This window comes from Phalaenopsis equestris, unplaced genomic scaffold, assembly GCF_001263595.1.
Source record: "Phalaenopsis equestris unplaced genomic scaffold, ASM126359v1 Scaffold218760, whole genome shotgun sequence".
NCBI classification, from domain to species: Eukaryota; Viridiplantae; Streptophyta; class Magnoliopsida; order Asparagales; family Orchidaceae; genus Phalaenopsis; species Phalaenopsis equestris.
In genome coordinates, this window is record NW_018237177.1 from 331553 (window position 1) to 350683 (window position 19131).

The 19131-nt window shown below is 34.0% G+C and overlaps 1 protein-coding gene across 2 annotated transcripts in view; it reads left to right on the top strand.

The window, feature by feature from the left end:
* Positions 1 to 19131, top strand: part of LOC110037329 — a 36639-nt gene that overhangs the window by 4104 nt on the left and 13404 nt on the right. The window contains exons 2-3 of one of the 2 annotated variants that reach the window (XM_020741952.1): positions 2158 to 2356; positions 16913 to 17336. In XM_020741952.1, coding sequence (XP_020597611.1) covers positions 2158 to 2356; positions 16913 to 17336 — 623 coding nt within the window. The remainder of the gene's footprint in view (positions 1 to 2157; positions 2357 to 16912; positions 17337 to 19131) is intronic. The other variant, XM_020741954.1, reaches the window with a different exon arrangement.

Sequence of the window (19131 nt, forward strand, 5' to 3'; positions counted from 1 at the left end):
GTCGTGTAGAAATTGTCTTATGCTATTTGTGAGAGACATGGTTGTATCACAATGAATGTGAATGATACACTTAGTTTATATGCATTAATGGCCAAGTTATTTTGATGTTAGTGTTTTGAAGTGATGAAGCGAAGTACCGAAATTAAATTTCAGTACAATATGTATTTTGCGTAAACTTACTTTGTTTGAACTTATTTTGTGCTTCCTTAGAGTTTTATGAGTTTCATTTTTTTATATGTGATCTTAGTATTTTTTATTATGTTATTAGTTATTACTTGTTATTATAATTAAATTAATAAATCTTGGCTCCTTTTTAAAATTAATTTATTATTATTTCATGACAAAAAAGATAGCGACTTTTGAACTCTCAAAAGTGAATCTCATTTATTACATTTGTGAAAATAGGGCCATGAATGATTCGTTTTTCAGCTGAGCTGAGGTCAGCTTGAAAGGTTTGAATATGGTTTGAATTGGCTTGTTTCTCATTGCATTCGATTTTGAGTCAGCTCGTCTCAAAATTAAATCAAGCTCTATTCGTGTTAAAATCAGAACAAGTGGGCTTGAATGGAGCTAGATCTATTCTAGCTCAAAAATTAAAACGAGGTAGCTCGTTTTGATTGTGCCAGCTCAAAATTAATGAATACAAATAAATTATAAAAAAGCTAAAAAAATCCTATCACTTATGTATACATATATTATGTAAATATAGCAAAGAACTTTGAGCTGATCTCGAGCTAGTCGAGCCTATCCGTTTATGGCTTGAAATTGGCTAATAAAAAGTTTGATCCATGCTTTTCATGTATAGGGCTTCTCTCTTGCTTTAATCTGATCTCAGTCCAGGTCAAAATTTGAATCTTTTTTGGAGCAATCGATGATTTTTTAGCTTAATTCTCAGCCCTATATGAAAGTGAGTTCCACCTTTTTTTTTCATTTGAAACTCAATTCCCCGAAATTAGTTCCAATCACTTGAATACACATAAGTTAAAATAACCTTATACTTGTTTTGATATGGAATATCATCTTTTTTTCTTATAAAAAGTTAGATCCTAGAATGATATAATGGCTACATTATCTATTAAGTTCTAATCGGAAATTCTCCATTATCTATTTAACCTAATTATTCAGTGTTAAATGACTACTCTTAATCGAAAGTGCTCTCTTGTTATCAAGAGGGATAATTAAATATAGGAGCTTTTGCCTATAAGAAACCTTGAAACCCATGTCAAAAAGTTCTCACAAAATGAGGGTGAAATATTTGTGTAGTTTCTTATCTACTATTCCATCCGTCTTGTGAAAATTTGGTTGCGGCGTCAAAATTTTTGGAGTCCACACATGCTATTGGTATTATCCAGCTATTATGTGTAGTATGATAAACTGGACAAAAGTGAAATATTTTTCTTGGGACTAGAAAACGTGAGGTTTTATGGCACTTCACAAATTTAGGTGGCTTTTCTTATGATGACTTTTACTTAAGCCTATGCTTGGCTTCTTTTAATTAGGCGCACTTGGAAAAAAAAATTATTATAATTTGACAAGATGGTTATTCCTAATCACGGAAGATTTTATGCTTATTAAATTAGTTTTGCATCCCAGTATTTTATGCTGTTTTCTGTGGCAACAAGTATGAATGGTTTTCATGGCCAATCATCTTGATCCATAGATCATGAGCATTCCTTTTCCTCATCGTGAATGTCTCATTATTTTTTCTATAACATTATCTAATTATTGCTTCTTTTAATGAGCGAGAAATTTTATCAGTCCATATTTTTTTCATTATTGTATGGAACATTGGAATTTGAATCATTATTCTACATAGTAAGCTTTGTTTCTTTAAACTGTGCAGGGAAAATATTTTCAGCGACACATTTATATCTTATTAAGCTAACTTGAATCAACGTGATAAGTATTGTCAGCATTTTTTTTGAATACACTTAGAGCCTTTTATTTATGGATATATTATATTTAGTTGGCTAGGAGAAGGATGCATGACAATATATTGGTATTTGTTGAGTTCATTCCTGTATTTTACTACAGAGCTCGAAATCTCATAGCGTAGATCTTTTTAAAGAATTGTTGGATGGTCTAATAAACATGAATTTTGTTTTTCTGAAGTCTTAGATGCACACTTTAGTGTAATTTTTCTCTTCAATTATGTAGGAGATTTCAACAACCTTACCAGGTTATGGTAATAGAAGTGAGTTCTTAAAATCAACTTCAGTGCTGGTTGGCTTTCCTCCTGTTGAAGAGAAATTGCTTCCCAAGAACCTATTCTCAAGATATAACCAGCCTCACAGATCAATTCCAATGGTGGAAAAACCTGTCCTTATAGACATGCAAGGTTCTATGCTTTATCAATGTCAGTTTGTTGTTGGGCCTATTTTAGCTTCATGCCTTGTTCTGCTTGATACATATTTTAGAATTTAAATTTTTAGGTAGCTTTTTTCTGCAATTATGTTATTATTAACGGCGTTCTGCTTAATTTAGGTATGATGCATTTTTTATAGGAAGATTTACATATATACCTCTCAATTCTTATGTTTATGTATTTACATATCTAAATTTACATATCTAACACCTAAACTTCAAGTTTTATATACATGCCACCTTCCCTATCCAAGAAAAGGTGTATTTAAATTTTTACAAGTTAAAATGATGCTATTTTTTATGTGATATGAAAGATTTGGGTGTTATAAATGTAAAAATTAAAGTTTAGGTGTTAGATATGTATATACATAGGACATGGCTGGTATGTATGTAAATGCCCCTTTTTTTAATATTGTAGACTTGAGGTGACATTGACAGAAGTTGTTCTTATTGGTTTGCTTAGGTTTTGACAGTTTCAATGCTCTACAAGAATGAATGAAAAATTGATTTTTTAGAGTCAACCCCAAATACTTGGCATATGCCTAATCATGATGATGATGACATGCTTATATATATTGCTTGTGCATCTACTATTTCCCTTTAAAACGGTAGCTTCTACTGATACTAAAAAACAATTCATTTTGTATAAAAGGAAAATCTTTCGCTGCAGTATGCTTCCTTATCCATCTTTGTGCAATAGGCATAGCAGATTCAGTACACCTTCAGAAACACTTGAAAACAAACCAAGAAAATACAATGTTAAATGATCAGAAATTAGTAGGCTCAGAATTTTTTCATATTTAGTTAAAACATGTCAAGTGTTCTAACCTCAAAAAGAGGGAAATTGCCAGAGGGTGTTAAGCATAGGGATTAAGTATAATCTTGACTAGTAGCTAAGGCTGTGAGTTTAGCTCGAAAATCATCAATCACTCGAAAATTGATTTAAATTTTGGCTTAGATTGAGATTAGATCAAAATGAATGAGCTGTGCTATGAGCGGAACTTTGGATCGATTTTTTTAGCTGATTTCAAGTCATACACGGATTGGCTCGAATTGACTTGAGATCGGCTTGAAGTATTTTTTTTTATAAAAATTATTTATATAATGCTAAATAAAATAGAATATAATGAGCCACGAGCTGATTTGGAGTTTGAACGGATCCAAATAACTCAGTTTGAGCTGGCTAGTTTTGATTTTGAGCCAGATCGAGTTGATTTTGAGTCGATTTCGAGTTGGAACAGATCCAAATCTCAATTCGAGCTGGAGCTTGATTCAATTTCGAGCCGATGTGGCTCAAAATCAAATATAACGAGTCACAAGCCGATTTTGAGCCGCATTTCAATCCATTCTTGCAGATTATGAACTGACCCCATCTCGGCTCGAAACCAGTCGTTACCTGCTTGGTTGAGAATGGTTGTACTTGTTGAGAAAGATAATTACTTGCTCTAGGTTAGTTTATTTGATTTCATAATTTCAATCATGATTAAGTTAGGGTTAATACTAAAAAATATTTCGAGACGATTATGTTAAAAAAACTTGTGGAATTCTGGGTTTTCTATTTTAGTTTTAGGGTCCGTTTGGGGCGGAAGTGTGGTGGCGGTGCGACACTACACTACAGTTTTGTCTGTTTTAGTAAATTGCGTTTTGACAGCCTTTCCAAATGGTTGCCGCTGAAATCTATGTTTTTCCATCACTCATGGCTAGGTGGGTGGCAGTTTTCTAGCTGCGATCTGATTTAAAAAAAAAAAAATTGTAATAACCACCATAGTTTTTTAAGCATCAAATTATTAATTTACAGCTTCACAATTGTTTTTTAATAAGTTGCAGCTGCCCCAAACAGACCCTTTTTCCCTCATTCTTTCTTTTTTAGTTATGTTTTATTTGGTAAATTGTAATTATTGTAATTAATCTTGTCATAACCGTTATACAAGGAGAAAAGTTATTTGATTATTGAAAAATAAGAGAATATGATTTTCTTCACCTTTCTTCATGGTATCAAAGTTTGATCAAACCCTAGCTCTTCTTCCTCTGCCAAAGCCTCTCCCTGTAGCTACTAGTCCCTTTAGGTCCTCCGCAGGATCTTTTCTCTGCAGGCAATCCTTTCTTGTGCTTCCCAACAATCGCTATTCCTTCTCTACGAACGTTATCTCTAACCTCCAGTTGGATATTTTTCTCTTGTGAAAATTTTAGTCGGGCCTCGCACTTACTGTGGAAATCCCAAAACTGCAAAAAGAGGTGGATTTTCTCTCCAATGTGGATCCCAAGATTGCGAAGAGAAGCTGTCTCCTTGTACACGTTCGTATTTCTACTGTATTCTGCTTCCCTACAGTTTCTCTCTCAAGCGTAGTAATCAGCTAGCCTTCTAGATGTTTCTCCCTGTTCCTACCTTCCCCGACAATCGATATATCATCCACACTCTACTGTCTTCTTGCTGTCTCAGTTGATCCTTCGTCAGCAAGCAGAACAACCACAAACGTTCCTTTTATCCTGCAACACAATTAACAAGGAATTCTTTCCAACCTTAAATGTGCATAAGGCTTATGACAAAATAAAGCATGAATATGTATATCTCTGCTTGGAGTTTAGTTCGGAATCAGATACCAATGGTCCCAATTCATGTTTCCATACATTTATGATAAAGGAAGAGGAATATCTCATAGGAGAGGACATAGTTCTTAGGTTCATTGATCCAACTATCGCTTATAGAAGATCCATGATCATATTTTCATGTTGTGGTTGATCAATTCTATGACCATAGTGCTTGGAGAAAATTTCTTGCTTTATAAGCAGCATAGGAGATTGGAAAGCAGCTCGTGAGACTCATTCTAGTATTGAAAAAACTGCAGAATTGTTTGAGATTAAAATAAAATTGTATGAAATTCGACAAGAAGAGTTAAGTCTGACTCAACACACCTACAAAGTACTTGCTACAGTTAAATATGTATAATACTTGTATATGAAATAATTGAAAATTTTGTACCGTTTTAGATTTTTCCTTCATGAGGAATATATAACTAGTTCTAGTATGATTATCAATAAAGGAGACCATCTAACTCGATTGATGATTTTGAATTTTGATGGTTCTCAAATATCATTGTGAATGATATAGAAAAACTGTGAGTGTTTGTACTGAGATAAATGGTAGACATGACGAGTATGTTTAGCCAATTGACAGATTTTACGCTGATAAAATATTGGTTTTTTATTTATATAGAAACAAGGCTATAACTATGCAACTTAATGAAAATTGGGATGATCCGAACAATAATGCCATAAGAAAGTTTGACTTTCAATAGACTCAGACACTACAAACTTAAGGATATGATAGATAGGATGGCTAGAGGGAAGTAGAAAATGTTGCGATGACTCTAGATCAGTGTGGGTATCCAGAGTAGTGTAAGAAGGTGAAATATGTTGTGATGACTCTAGAATAGTGTCTCAAGTCCGTTATTCACCCTGACTCCCCCCTGTCTATTAGATTTGGGGTAACAAAGTTGGTTTTCAAGATGGTAACATTCATGGAGTTAAAGTATTTTATTTTAATGGGTGAATACCACTTGTATTCCTTTTTTGTTATTAGTATATCTAAGGAAGATATATTTGATGAGTTTCGGGTCAAGCTTTGTGCAGTTTGGTTGTTGAAATTGAACAAAAGAGACATATCTAAATATTTTAAGAAATAGATTGGATGAGAAAGATCTAAAATGATGGTATTTTGTCATCAAAATATTGAGAAGGCCTTTGAATTTAAGGACTCTACATGGCATTATATTAGTGAGATAGGTGGTTATGAGCACATCTCCCTAGAAATTTTTTGGCACATTGTGAGAAAGTATTATAGACCTAGATACCTCGAAGAGGTGTTTATTCTTTATCTCAGCTATCCCATTTTGTTTCATCTAAGCTATCCCATTTTGTTATGGAGTTTTAACTTAGGAACTCACATGGATAATACTATTTTTTGTAAGGTAGGGTCCAATGATAGAGCTAAAACATTCCTTTGTATTATTAATTTTAAAATTTTGAATTTTTGCATTGGAAATGAGTTAAAATCATGTTAAAAAAGGACTATAAAATTTGTACAGTTTTAGATTTTTGCTTCATGAGGAATATCCAACTAGTTATGGTGTGGATTCATCTAACTCTGAAAGCTTCTCCTTATACGCACACACAACCTCTCCCATGAGTCAAAGACAAAGAAGAAACTTACCTTGTGAACATTGCAAGAAACATGGTGATATGAAGGACAAGTGTTGGAAAGTATGTGGAAAGCCTACAGATGGGAAATTGGGCAAGGGAGGAAAGACTAAGACTGCAAGGCTGATACTGCTAGCTCTTTTAAAGGGTAGGCTCAACTTAGCCCCTTCACCAAGGAATAACTAGAGAAGTTGAAAAAAAACTTCTTTCAAACATAACTGAGCGGCCTACCAAGTTGATATACAATAAGGTATCATGTCTTTCTATTTCGCTAAAAGTGGAGCCTATCAGCTTGATGATACACCAAGGTATCATCCCTCATTTCTTGCTAATAATGAAAGATTTTGACCTTGGATAATAGATTTATGTGCTTCTGATCACATGGGTCTAGATATCATACTCTCACCAACAAATACGAGTTTACAAACCCAAATTTGTTAGACTTGTTGATAGATCTCACTCCAGAATTGTTGGGAAAAAGTGAAAGTCTCCAAAGATATTCATCTTTCTTCTGTGCTACATGTTCCCCAACTAGATTTCAACTTATTTATAATTAGCAAGTTTTCTCATGACTTGAACTGTGTTGCTAAATTTGTATATCTTGTGAATTTTAGGTAGTGGATTCGAGAAAGGTTATTGGCAGCGTTTAATTGTATCAAGGTCTATACCTACTCAGGGAAAGTTATTCTTTTAACACGCAATTAGCTTCTTCACCATCATTTTTCCATGTTTCTTAGTCTGTTGTGTCTGAGTTTGTTGAAAATCAAGTTTTGTTGTGGCATTGCCGTCTGGGTCATCCTAATATTTATTATATCACAAAGTTGTATCCTCATCTCTTTAGTGATAAACACCTACGAGTTTTTATCAATATGAAATCTACCAATTTACTAACATACCCGTCATATCTATTATTTGTCTCAGTATAAACCTCACAACCTTGCTCTATTATCCACAATGATATTTTGGGACCATCAAAATTGAAAACGATCAATGGAGTCAGATGATTGTCTCCTTGATTGATGATCACAATAGAACTAGTTGGATATTTCTCGTGAAGGGAAAATATGAAACTGCACAAATTTTTTAGTCTTTCCATAACATGATTTTCACTCAACTCAAATACAAAAATTAATACTTTAATTCTATCATTAAACCCTACCTTACAAAAAATGTTATCATCCATGTGAGGTCGTTGAAATTTTACAATAAAATATGATAGTTAAGAGGAAGAATAGACACCTTGAGGTATTTAAGCCTATATTGTTTTCTAACTATATCCCAAAAGTTTTATGGGAGATGCCTTACAACTTCTAAACTCACTAATATAATGTTAAGTAGTCCTTGGATTCAAAGACCCTCTTGATATTGTGATAGAAAAGTACCCTCATGTCAGAGCCTTCCTATCCAATCTTCTCCTGAAAGATTTGGATGTGTCTCTTTTGTTCACATTTACCAACCAAGTCGCACAAGATTCGACCCAAACTCCATCAAATGTATCTTCCTTGTGCATGCTTTTAACAAAAATGGGTGCAAATGCTATTCTGTTATTACAAGAAAATATTATAACACCATAGATATTATTTTCTTTGAAAACCAACTTTACTATCCCACATCTAATATTCTAGGGAGAGACTTAGAATGTTGGAATTGAGACACTATTCTAGTCATCACAACATAATCCACTTTCTCACATTACTCTAGATATCCACACTAATAGAGTCATCATAACCTATTATACTTGTCTCTAATCATTCTATCTCCCAAGTTTCACTAGTCGAAAACATCCAATCTGAGATTGACAATAAGGAACTTCGTGTGTATACTAGGAGAAAAAAATTCACAATACAAGATAAAGACAATATGCAATCACAGGACTATTAAAAATCAAACATGAATTTACACGCTTTTGAAATTCTAAGGGAGGTAGAATTCAATGGAGAAGACAAGAAAAGTTGCTCAAATTATCTTATCCAAAATTATATTGCATATGAGAAGTTATCATCAACTTATAAAGCTTTTGTGTCTAATCTTATAGTGTGTAGATACCCAAGTCTATTCATGAAGAACTTCAAAGTCTATGATAGAAAAAGATAATTGAAGAGGAAATCCAAGCTCTTGATCTAAATGACAAATGAATATTTGCAAATTTTCTTTTAGATAAAAGATCTTCTAGGTGCAAATGGATATTCAGTGCCAAGTATAAAATAGATAGAAGCATTGCAAGGTTCAAGGCTAGGTTGGTGGCAAAAAATTTTGCTCTTTCTTATGGGATAAACTATTAAGAGACCTTTGCTCCAGTGACCAAGTTAAATACTATAAGAGTTCTTCTTTCCTTGTTAGTGAACAAAGAGCGAGAACTACAGTAACTTGATATCAAGATTGCATTTTTGAATGAAGACCCTAAGAAAGAAGTGTATATAGAAATCCCAATAGAACTGGAAAATGACTCAAATAAACATCTGATTTGTAAAATAAGAAAATCACTTTATGAACTTGAATAATCTCTAATGGCTTGTTTTAACAAGTTTTTCAAGATGTTGAAATTTAATGGGCATATCCAATGGCAACAGATCATACACTGTTCATAAAGTATACCTAGAGAGGTAAGAAGACTATACTCATTGTCTGTGTAAATGATACGATCCTGATAAGTGATGATGAAAAAAAATTGGGAAGATTAAGGAGGTTCTTGCTAATGAGTTTGAAATTTAGGATCTAGGAGCAATGAGATACTTTTTGGAAATGAAAGTGACGGTCCAAAATGGGTATTGTGTATCCCAAAGAAAATATATTCTAGAACTAAAAAGATAGAAATGTTGGGGTGCAAATCTACTGAGATTTCTATGGATTTCAACAAAAAATTAAATTTTGGGGGAGAAAAGACGCCAGTGAAAAATAGTAAATACCAAAATTGGTGGGTAATCTTATCTAATATCACACATTAGATCTGATATTGCTTATTTTGTCGTTGTTATTAGTCAACATATGAATAGTCTGAATGAATAATATTTAAAGATGATTTATGGAGTATTGTTTTTTCTTAGTGAGACTGCCTCTGACAGAGGGTTACTGTTTAAGAAATCATACAATAGGGATATAGAGATATACATTTATGTTAGTTGGGCAGAAGAACTTATGGATAGAAAGTCCACTTCTGGGCATTGTTTCTATGTCTGTGAAAATCTTGTCACTTGGAAGAGAAAGAAGTAACTAGTGTTTTTTAGAAGTAGTGTAGAATCTGAGTATCTGATACTAGCTTTGAGAATTTGTGAAGGAATGTGGATTCAAAATTTACTAAATGAGATGAGATACTTTACTGTCAGTCCCGTAAAGATGTTCTGTGACAACCAAGCCGCAATTAGTATTGCAAATTATCTTGTTCATCATGTCAAGACCAAATACACTGAGATTGATAAACATTTTATCTTTGAAAGGTCAATGAAGTCATTATTCACTTAATTACTTATTTTAAAGTTGCTAATGTCTTCACTAAATGTCTACCTTCAGGCAGCTTTACCGATCTGAGTAGCAAGCTGGGTCTTTACAACATCTATGATTCAACTTGAGGGTAAGTTTGAAATTCCGAGTCTTCTATTTTAGCTTTATTCCCTCCTCATTATGTCGTGTTTCTATAATTCTGAGTCATGCTTTCTTTTGTAAGTTGCAATTGTTGTAATTAATCTTGCTCTGGCCGTTCCTTACTATGTAAATAGAAAAGTTGTAATTTGATTATTGAAAAATAAGAGAAAATGATTTTCTCTACCTTTCTTCACAACTTAATTTAGATTGAAACTGATCTTGTGTCAACCATGTTGTACGAGTTTGGATTATGAGTTCATAAATAGTAGTTTGAGTCATGTAATTTTAATTATTTTTTGAATAGTGTAGTATTTGTTTTTCTAGTATCAATTTTGTGAGTGTAAGTTGTATGCATGATTATTTCGAGTGTGATATAAGCAAGATTTTAATTTCGCCGGATGTCTTCTTCTTGTGATGACTTATGGTTCTTTTTTTTGTTTTTATTTTGTTGTGATATCATTCATTATTTATTTATTCTATGTAATTTGTTATTGATTAGTTTTGTGCTCTTATTTGTGGTAAAAGATATGTCAGAAGGCTGATTTGGTGGTAATTAATTCATTTGCTCAATGCTTTTATTTGTTCTCGAATGTTGAATTTTGTAGGAATTTCTATTTTTAGTATTTTCTATTTTTATAATGTTAAATTGTTGGTAATTTCTGATTTGTGTTTATTTTTTTCTAGCATAGGGATTTTGTGGTTTTTCTAATTTGGTGACATTCCCCTGCTATTTAGCTTGTAAATGTCTTTTATGAAATTGAAGAGGAATAATTATTTTTTCTCACTCCCAAAAAATTACATGGTATCAGAGTCACTGTCTTTCTCTACCGCTTGAGAAGGTTACAGAGCCTCCTCCATTCACTCTCGTTGCCCTGGTTCAACGCTATCTCCCGTATTGCTCGCGTTCCCCGCAGTGGAAAAGCACCTCTTCCAACTTGCAATATCTCCGCCTTCTGGTCGCATATCACCACCGCCACACCGTTGGCGGACCCAATTCCTTCGAGGAATTCATCGGAACAATTCTTGCATAAGTCATCTACAATTTCACAGAGACGGCTCTTCCTCACGCGAAACTCTCCGCTCAGGTTCAGGTGTACCTCTCGAGCGTTTTGACCAGATCGCACACAACGTTTGAGCCAACACAATGTAAATTGTTCTCGTATTTTTGCATTATCCTATCTATTCATTACTTGCAAGGGGCCAAAACCTCCCTCCTTTGGTTCGAATAGATCCTAGATCTTAGATCGTTTGCCTTCTATTTGAAAGAGCTCGGTTTGGCTTCATCTTTTCTTCAGTTCACTAAGGCAGTGAATGATTCAAGCCCTAACCTCTTTCTCACGAGTCAGATCGCTTAGTCCCGAACTCGTGATAATCGATAGTTGCGCGTCTCTCTGGTTCCTCTTGACACGTCCAACTAAGCAGCCTTATCTCTCGATTATTCACAATATCGAGAGTTGCACTGCTCACACAATCGAAGCTCGTTTCTTGATCTCTTTCGAACAACAGGTCCTTTGTTGCTATTTGGGTTTTTTGTCCCATCTACTCTTTGATGATGTCATGTAGTTGGTGATGACCTTCACCCTATAAATTTTTATCGTTCCTTCTAGTTTCAATGATTCTGAAACCACTTCGCCCCACATATGTTAGCGCAAGCATTGCAAAAAATCATGACAACTGAAGTAGACATCTTAAAAGCTTCAAGGTAAACTTATGAATTGGAAATTAAAATCTAAATGAGAAGATCGAGCTTATCAAGCCATTGCCGAAGAAACTAAGGAGTCTTTTGCAAACTTGAATGTGTCCTTTTCACCAAGAAACAATTAGAGCACTTAAAATTTTTTTTCAATCTCCAAAATTTTTCTCGACTTCCTCTTATATATTAGTACAAAAGGGTAACTCTCTAGCCACTGCATTGGTAAGTGTTATTCCTAATTTTATTAATTCTTAGATAGTTAGTTGGTGCAACTAATCATATGACCGATTGCTCTAAATTGTTTTCATCCTGTGGACTTGTGCAGGAAATAAAAATGTCAAAAATCGTTAATGATTTTCTCTCGATAATTGTTGGGATAGGAAATGTCAGACTCGCCCCATTGTTAACTCTTCATGATGCGTTTCATGTTCTCATTTTGTCTTGTAACTTGTTGTCCATTAATAAAATTACCTTTGACCATCAGTGTAAAGCTAATTTTTATCTTTTTTTGTTGTGGTTTTCAAGAATTGATCACTGCGAGATTAATTGGCAGTGCTAAGAAAAAAATTTGACTTTATTATTTTTAAGATGGACTTGATCCGAATAGAAATTGTCAATATAATTGTTTAAATTCTGTGTTTTTTTTCAAAGACGATGATATTATATTATGACATTATAAGTTAGGTCATCTTAGTTTTTAGTATTTAAATTTTTACTTAGTTTATTTCAAAATAAAAATTTGACCTCATTTGCAATGTAAAATTTGTCAGTTTGTTAAACATCATAATGCATTTCTTCCCAAACTTACAAACCAACTACATCGTTTACTTTGATTCATAGTGATATCTGTGGTCATTGTAATACTTTTACTTATTTTGAAAAAAAATGATTTGTGACATTTATTGATGATCACACAAGAATAAATTGTACTTTTTTCAATGAAAGAAAATTTGAAGTGGAAACTATTTTTAAAAATTTTTACACCATAATAAAAATATAATTTTTAAAAAATATTCAAATATTACGGAGTGATATTGACCGAGAATATTTCAAAATATTTCGAGTCAATTTTTTTTATACGAAGAATAATCCATGAAAGCTTGTATATCGACACTGCACAACAAAATGATCTAGCTGAAAAAAATACTTATTGGAAGTTGCTCGGGCATTGTTTTTTACCAATCATGTGCCAAAATATTTTTAGGGTGAAACCGATCGTACCGTTACGTTCCTCATAAATATAACACCCAATAAAGTCTTAAACTTTGGAACAAACAACTATTGATGTTTTTCATAAATTTATCTAACAACTCTTACTTTTAAAAATATTTGAATGTATTGTATTTGTTTACATTCATAATCATAATTAATAAAAACTTGAACTTTAAGCAAAAAAATGTTTGTTTATTGGTTATGCTTCTATTCAAAGTGGGTATAAATATTTTGATTTTATTTCAAAAAAAATATTTGTTACCATGGATGTCATCTTACAATCTTTTTTGTTTTTATCTTCAAGGGGGGAGGTAAAAAAAGGATTTGATTATTATTTTTCAAGATTTTTTTCAAACTAAAAATTTACAAAATATTACTTCCCCGGTCTTGATTGTTCAATCTGAAAATTCAAGTTATATTATATCAAGAGAAAGTGGGTCGAGTTTTAGATATCGAAGACGATTTTTGTTTTCCTATAACGTCATCTCATGATGCTCATGATCCTATAACAACTAATAAATAAAAACTAGGAAAAGAACTATGATTGTAGTACCATTTGATATTGTATATTCGCACGAGAGGACAACTTAAAAGAAAGGTTCTACGTACCTTTTGCACTACCCTGAATCCGTGAACCCATTCAAGTAATGTTCTCACCGAGTCTTTATCCCATATTTAGTCCACTTCATCTTCGATTATTGAATCTTCTAGTCCTAAAATTGAGCCTAGTTCTAATCCCAGGTCTAATGATTCTAATTCTTCCATTATTGTTTGTAGGGGGGTGAGGTCTTGCACCCAACATCTATTATCCCATTATGTGTCATGAAATCATTCACCCATTTTTTGTAATTTTACATTATAATTGTTTTATATGGAGATTTCTAATACGTGCAGGATGCTCTAAAATTATTAAGGAGTGTGTCTTCGAGGAGATGATAGCTATTAAAAAATGGTATGTGAGAATTAATTGATCTATCTAGAGTGAAGACACCTATAAGATGATAATGGGTGTTTACAGTCAAGTATACTTTTTATGACTCTCTAGAATGGTATAAGACTTGACTGGGTGTCAATGGATTCACTCATACCTATGATATTAATTACTTAGAAACATTCGCCTTAGTTGTAAAATAAAACTCTATAAGAGTTCTTCTATCATTTACATCTAATATTGAATAATCGTTACAAGAGTTGGATATAAAAATGCATTTCTCAACGGGGGCTTGTATGAAAAAGTGTACATGGATGCACTTCCAAGATTTAGTGAGAAGTTTGACACTAAAGTGTGTAAATTTAAAAAGCTTCACTGTCTGATTGTCTGTTCCATTTTTAGTTAACTCCAAGCCCGAGCCGGTCATGACAAAAGTGGTATCGGAGATTCTGAACCTCGCGTGCAGAGGTCAGTTTGCCTATAAATTGACGCGAGACAGAGGGAGAATGAGAGGTAGAAGCCAACCCTAACGACTTACTGGGAGAGTCGATCGACACAGATGGAGGACGGAATGTCTCGCGACTTCGGTGCTGGAGGAGGATAGCCCGTGCCCCGAACCGGATCATGAAAATTTTTTTTTATACGGGTTGAAGCAGTCACTGAGAGCATGATTGTGAAATTTATTTTGTTTGTTAAAGGTCAGGGGTATTATACTCGAGGGCAAGAAAATCTTACAATGTTCTTAAGACATTCAAAAGATGCATACTGATTGTGTATGTTGACAATACATTTCTCATTAAAGATGACATATATGAGATGAACCGTTTGAAGACTTCTCTCTCACCAGTTTTTGAGACCAATGACTTAGAATCTTTGAGGTCTGTCCTTTACATGAAGTCACTCAATCAAAGAAAAGGATTGTTGTTTCTCAATGGAAATATGTATCGATCTTCTTAAGGAAACTTGGATGAGTTTGTGTAGAATTGTAGACACTACAATTGATCTTAATAAAAAATTGGGTGAGATGGTAAAGAAGGTGATTTAGTGAATATATTTAGTTATTAAAAATTGGTGTGAAAGTTGATATACTTATCACATACATATTCATGTATTGTCTTTCTTGTGAGTTTGTTATGCATTCGCCCTATGAAAAACACTTTGAAACAATTAATAAGATTCTTTGATACCTAAAAAATACACCAGGCAAGGGTTTATTTTTAATAAGACCATACAACAAAACATAGACATACACTGATGCGGGCTGGGTTGGCTCAATTATTGATAAGAGATCGACATCCGAATATTGTACTTATGTTGGGGAATATTTGGTTACATAGTGGAGTAAGAAACATAATATGGTTGCAAGGAGTAGTGTCTAGGAAGAACATATAACTATGGCTAATAAAGTATGTGAGATGTTATGGTTAAAAAGAAACCTTGAAGAGGTTCTGATGTAGGACTCGGGGGAGGTCCGACCGGTCCTCAAGTGAGGGGGGGCTGCCGCCCATGATATGCTTAGAGTTGAGGGTCTTATATTTGAAATCTGAATTTAGGTTTTATCCTAGAGTTTTCCCCTTCAAAGGGTTGTATCCGGCGTCGAGGAAGTGCTCCGACTGTCCCTCGTCTAAGGTGGTGATCGTCTCCAAGGTTCTAAGTGGTGTTCTGGCTGTATCCAACCTCGTCGAGATATTTATCTGTCCACTCAGTTTTCCCTGCACCCTTGCAGGTTGCTGTCCGGCCTACTCCTGCATCTAGCAGGCCGCTGTCCTCTAATTTCCTGCTGCTACCGGCCCACCTTCCAACCCTACTGCAGGCCGTCACCACTCCTGCCCTCTGCTCAACAACAGTTGGCTGCTTCCTAGCCCGCCAAATCACCTCCAACTTCTCCCTGCACCCCTGCAGACTGCTGTCAAGCCCCCTTTTGTAGTCAGTAGGCTGCCGTCCTCTACTTTCCTGCTATCCTAATTGCTGTCCCGCTACTCCCAACTGCTGTCCACTTTCCCGGCTTTCTACTCCACCTTCCAACCAACCTTCACCTCCCTTAGGATATACTCCCGAGGTGTCCATTTGTGGCGTTTTGTATTTGGTGATGTTATCTCCAATTTGTGTGTGTTGTAACCCTCTTTTCCTATTAATAAAAGTTGCTTTTGTGGTTTGGTTTACTCCTCCGGTATCAGCTTCGCATCCTGATAAATATGTCAATGAAGTTATATTGTGATAATAAAACGGTCACAAGCATTGCAAAAAATTCAGTGCAACATGATTTCACAATGCCTGTGGAGATTGATAGACACTTCGATAAAAAAGATTGATTGGAGTTATTTAGTTGCCTTTTATTACGACCATACAACAAATAACAAATATCTCCCTCGAAGGACTTTTCATGTCTAATATGAGCTCTTTGAAAGCAAGTTGGACACGATGAATATCCATGCTCCAACTTGAGGGGGGTTGTTGGAATTTAAAGAATTTCTATTTTTAGTTTTCTTTTATTTTGAATATTTTCTATTTGTATAATTTTATATTGTTGGTAATTTCTAATTTATGTTTCTTTTTTTCTAAAACGAGGATTTGTGGCTTTTCTAATTTGGAAGTCTTCGTCTATTATTTATCTTGTAGAAATCTCTTATGAAATTGAAGAGGAATAAGTATCTTTTCCTGCTCCCAAAAAATTTCATCGTATTTTGTAAAATTTTATTGGACATTTGCAATCTTGTTATTATTGATCAAGCAGAAACTCTAATATCTGCTTTTATTTGAAGAAATAATGTTTTTGGTGTTATTAGTTACCGGTGATATGCGAATCATCAAATCATGATGCAAGTCAGTCTCTTTAATGATAATTTGTAATTCGTGTTCACGAACTTACATTCAAATTTGTTGCATAATTTGTCCGTCTCTTAAGCTCCAGCGTTTGAATATTTGGCTGGAAACAGATGCTCATCCTGATTCGGTCCTTTTTAGCTTTGGGATTGCTGAGCAGCCTGCTAGACAAGAAAAGATCCTGAAGCTTCTTTTCAGCGGGTACAATGAGGAAGACGGCATAGACACTTCATTGCTGTCTGATCTTATGGGACTTAAAACTGTGGCTATTGACACTCGTGATATGTTTTCCCGTTATGAGGTTGAAGCACACGATTCAGATCATCTTCTTCGCTCAGCAAGCCAATTTCACATCCCAATACCTCTTGCGGATTGTTCGAATGGTGCACATATTGCCGTACATCCCTATGATAGAATGCTGCTCTCACGTGTTGAGTCTGAGATCAAGGATCTACTATCAGTTGCTTCAGAATACAACATATTGAAGGGTTTTACTACAAGCAATAAGTCGTCAATGGTAGTCCCCTACTTTACAAGGTACTGTATAATTAAAATTCCCCTCTCTGATTCAATTCCTTAGAACTCTACACTTGGATTGCTTTTTGATAACCTGTAGGTGTTGGCTGATCTATTAAAGCATTTTTTTGAGTGTTATAATTTTGAGTTTCTGTCATGCATACCTGTGATAAATAAGTTTTTCTAATTTTAGTTTAGTTTTGTTTTTTTTTCCATTTGGTTTTATGTTTTGAGGGAGGAAAGATCTCCTTGATTGATTAGATATAGAGAGATAGTGGTCAATTGTCATGATCCAACCCTAAATTTTAAAATTTTAAGATAAAAATAGTTTGTCAGACTTTTTTTTAAGGGGATTTTACATAAAATAGCATATGAAACAATAAAATTTACATACCTCGCACCCAATTTTTTAAATTTACATATAGAGCACTCAAATTCTTCCAAACAGCTCAAATTCAACACATTTATTACTCTTGTCATCTTCTCGTTCTTCCTCCCGAAGTTCCCGCCTACCCTCCTCCTCAGCTGTTCACCTCTCGCCGCTCGCCCTATGCTGCACAATAGTCACTTTGGGTCCTCACCATCACTCTTCAAACCAACACCAAGCCCTCAAAACATGGGCTGATAATCCAACCTTCCAAAATTATAAACTGAGTAACACAAATAATAAAGAAACTCAAGCGAGATTGTAAAAATTAAAGTGGATCTCACCTCATGAAACCAAAATAAGCAATGAAAAAGAAAGAGCAGCCTTGATCAAAGTTTCTTTAGCATGCCAAAGGCAAATATTAAAGTCCCTGACCGGAGCATTTCCACTAGAACAAGTAAACGGGGGCTATTTTTTCCTACTCCCTTTTCTTGTTTAAAAAAATGCTGCTTTCCAGCTGGGTAATCTCAGAGCGACAATCTACAGGAAAAAACTAGTAAGAGTAGAAAAGAGACGAAAAAGATAACTATCACAAACCTTTGGATGCCATGATTAAAGAAGTTGGAGATTATGCGCTCGATTGGACTTGCATTGAAGCTGGCTACATTTATAGAAAACAGAGGGTTGTATGGACTTAAGGCAGTTATGGGAAGATTACAGACGAGAAGTTGATGGATTAATGAATGTGCTAAATTTGAGGTATTTAGAGGAATTTGAGTGTTCTATATGTAAATTTTAAAAATTGGGTGGGAGATACATAAATTTTATAGTTTTTCATGCTATGTATGTAAAATCCCCTTCTTTTAAATAACCTTAAGAAAATTTACAAAATATAGACCTTCAATTCTTAAAAGAGCCAACTAGATTAAAAGTATTGTAAGTCAGCATATAATACATATTTTAAATCATTTGCACAGAGGCCTAAGTTTGAATAATTCAATTTCAAATTAATTTTCAAATTCTGGGAACCTAAGTTGAATATTTTTGCACGTTCATGAATGCGTAATTGAATTAATTTTGCAAATTTATGAGCTCACATTTCAAATCATTTTTGGGATAGTTACATACATAGCACCCGAAACATTGCTATTTACAAAATCTAGCACCCGGGTGATATTTTTAAACTACTAAACTGATGTATTTATACATTCCACGATCAAATCATTGAGAATTTGATAAAATTGGAAAATATGGGTTAGGTTTTTATCATGAATTTTGGCATTTTAGTGAGAATTTGAAAATTGGATGAAAGAGGGTACTAGATTGTAAATAACAATGTTTCAGATAACATGTATTTAATCAGCCTATCATTTTTAATTGGTCAAGTAAGTTCACATTTCAAAATCATTTGAAATCCAAATTCACATATTTAAATTATTTACAAGTCCT